Source organism: Solanum pennellii, chromosome 2, assembly GCF_001406875.1.
Source record: "Solanum pennellii chromosome 2, SPENNV200".
Lineage (NCBI taxonomy): Eukaryota > Viridiplantae > Streptophyta > Magnoliopsida > Solanales > Solanaceae > Solanum > Solanum pennellii.
The window spans coordinates 25,477,763-25,479,072 of NC_028638.1; the positions used below are offsets into that span (position 1 = coordinate 25,477,763).

The following is a 1,310-nucleotide window of genomic DNA, read 5'->3' on the forward strand; positions in this document are numbered from 1 at the left end:
CTCATCTAATGTCTTCTACACCTTTGTCCCATCCTAACCTCAACCCATTCACCACCCACATTGTCTTCTCCACCCCTCTCCCACCCCATCCACCGTCTTTCAAGATTTTTCGCTGCCCTTCTTCTTTGCGACAACATGAATCATCATTTCTTTAATGGATTGAAATTTATTTTTTTTGTGAAATCTCTTCGTATTAAAGTTTATTTTTTTTTGTCCATAGCATCATCAAAACTATTTCTCCATGGAAGGAGTTCAAGTTTTGAGAAATGGTGGCTAAAAAATGAGAAAGAAAATGAAAAAAAATAAAACAAAAATGATTAAATGAGCCTTTCACGCGTTGATTGTAAGTGTGTTACACTTACTATGCCATATTAGTAAAAAGTGTTAAATGATACAACGAGACATGACATAAGATGTCTAAAATGAATAAATTTTAATTAAAATGTCTAAGTGAAAATTTTGCCAAATTTAAAAAGCTACCTATGAGTTAAGCCTATATTTATTAAAGATTATTTGACAAGTCTGTCAACAAAAATAAAATAACACTTACTTGACACCTTTTCATTTAATTTTCTGCACTAGGGTCAAAAACTTTTTGAGAGGCGCTTTAAGTAAGACCCGTTCTTTCTGTGCTAACAAAAAATTTGCCAGGCCGCTTTGAATGATTGAGTCGTGCGTCGGGCGACCATTGATTTTAGTGTTGGGTTCTTCTACTAGGGCTAACCTGTCAATTCGGTTCCACTCTAAAGTTTCTTCCGTTTTATCCCAGCGAGCTATGGCAAAAACCACACCGTCGCCGTCGCTGTCACCGCCGACGCCGACGCCAAAGAAAGTGAGGCACGAAATGGAGTTGTTTGGGGACGTTAGAGTAGACAACTACTACTGGCTCCGTGATGACTCTCGTTCTAACCCAGAGCTCCTCTCTTACCTCCACCAAGAAAATGCTTACACAGATTCTATAATGTCTGGTGCGTATTATTTTCTCTAATTCCAAAAAAATAATTATACTCCTATGACAAATCTGCCTCAGCGTTTAAATTTAATTAATCATTTAATTTCTAGTTCTAGAGAGAGCATGCAGGTCGCCCATACAAAATTGAGAGGAGAATGAGTAATAATTCAGACTTAGGTTTTAGAGTTTCTTCCAACATTGTTCATGAAATAATGTATATTCAATCAAGTTGATCATTTCTTATGGGTAAATTTTTATACTTAATAACTGCTAGAATGGCAGCTAACACCATTCTATTTTTGAATTATTCTTTGATTGATTATTCATATATATTCATATATATATATATATATATATA

General features: G+C 35.0%; 1 protein-coding gene across 1 annotated transcript in view; it reads left to right on the forward strand.

Moving 5' to 3' along the window:
- Positions 1-570: 570 nt before the first annotated feature.
- The window catches only part of LOC107011263 (protease 2), a 36,919-nt gene continuing 36,179 nt past the window's right edge, over positions 571-1,310 (forward strand). The window contains exon 1 of the mRNA XM_015210680.2: positions 571-968. Within this exon, the coding sequence (XP_015066166.1) occupies positions 662-968 (307 nt within the window). The 5' untranslated portion in view covers positions 571-661. The remainder of the gene's footprint in view (positions 969-1,310) is intronic.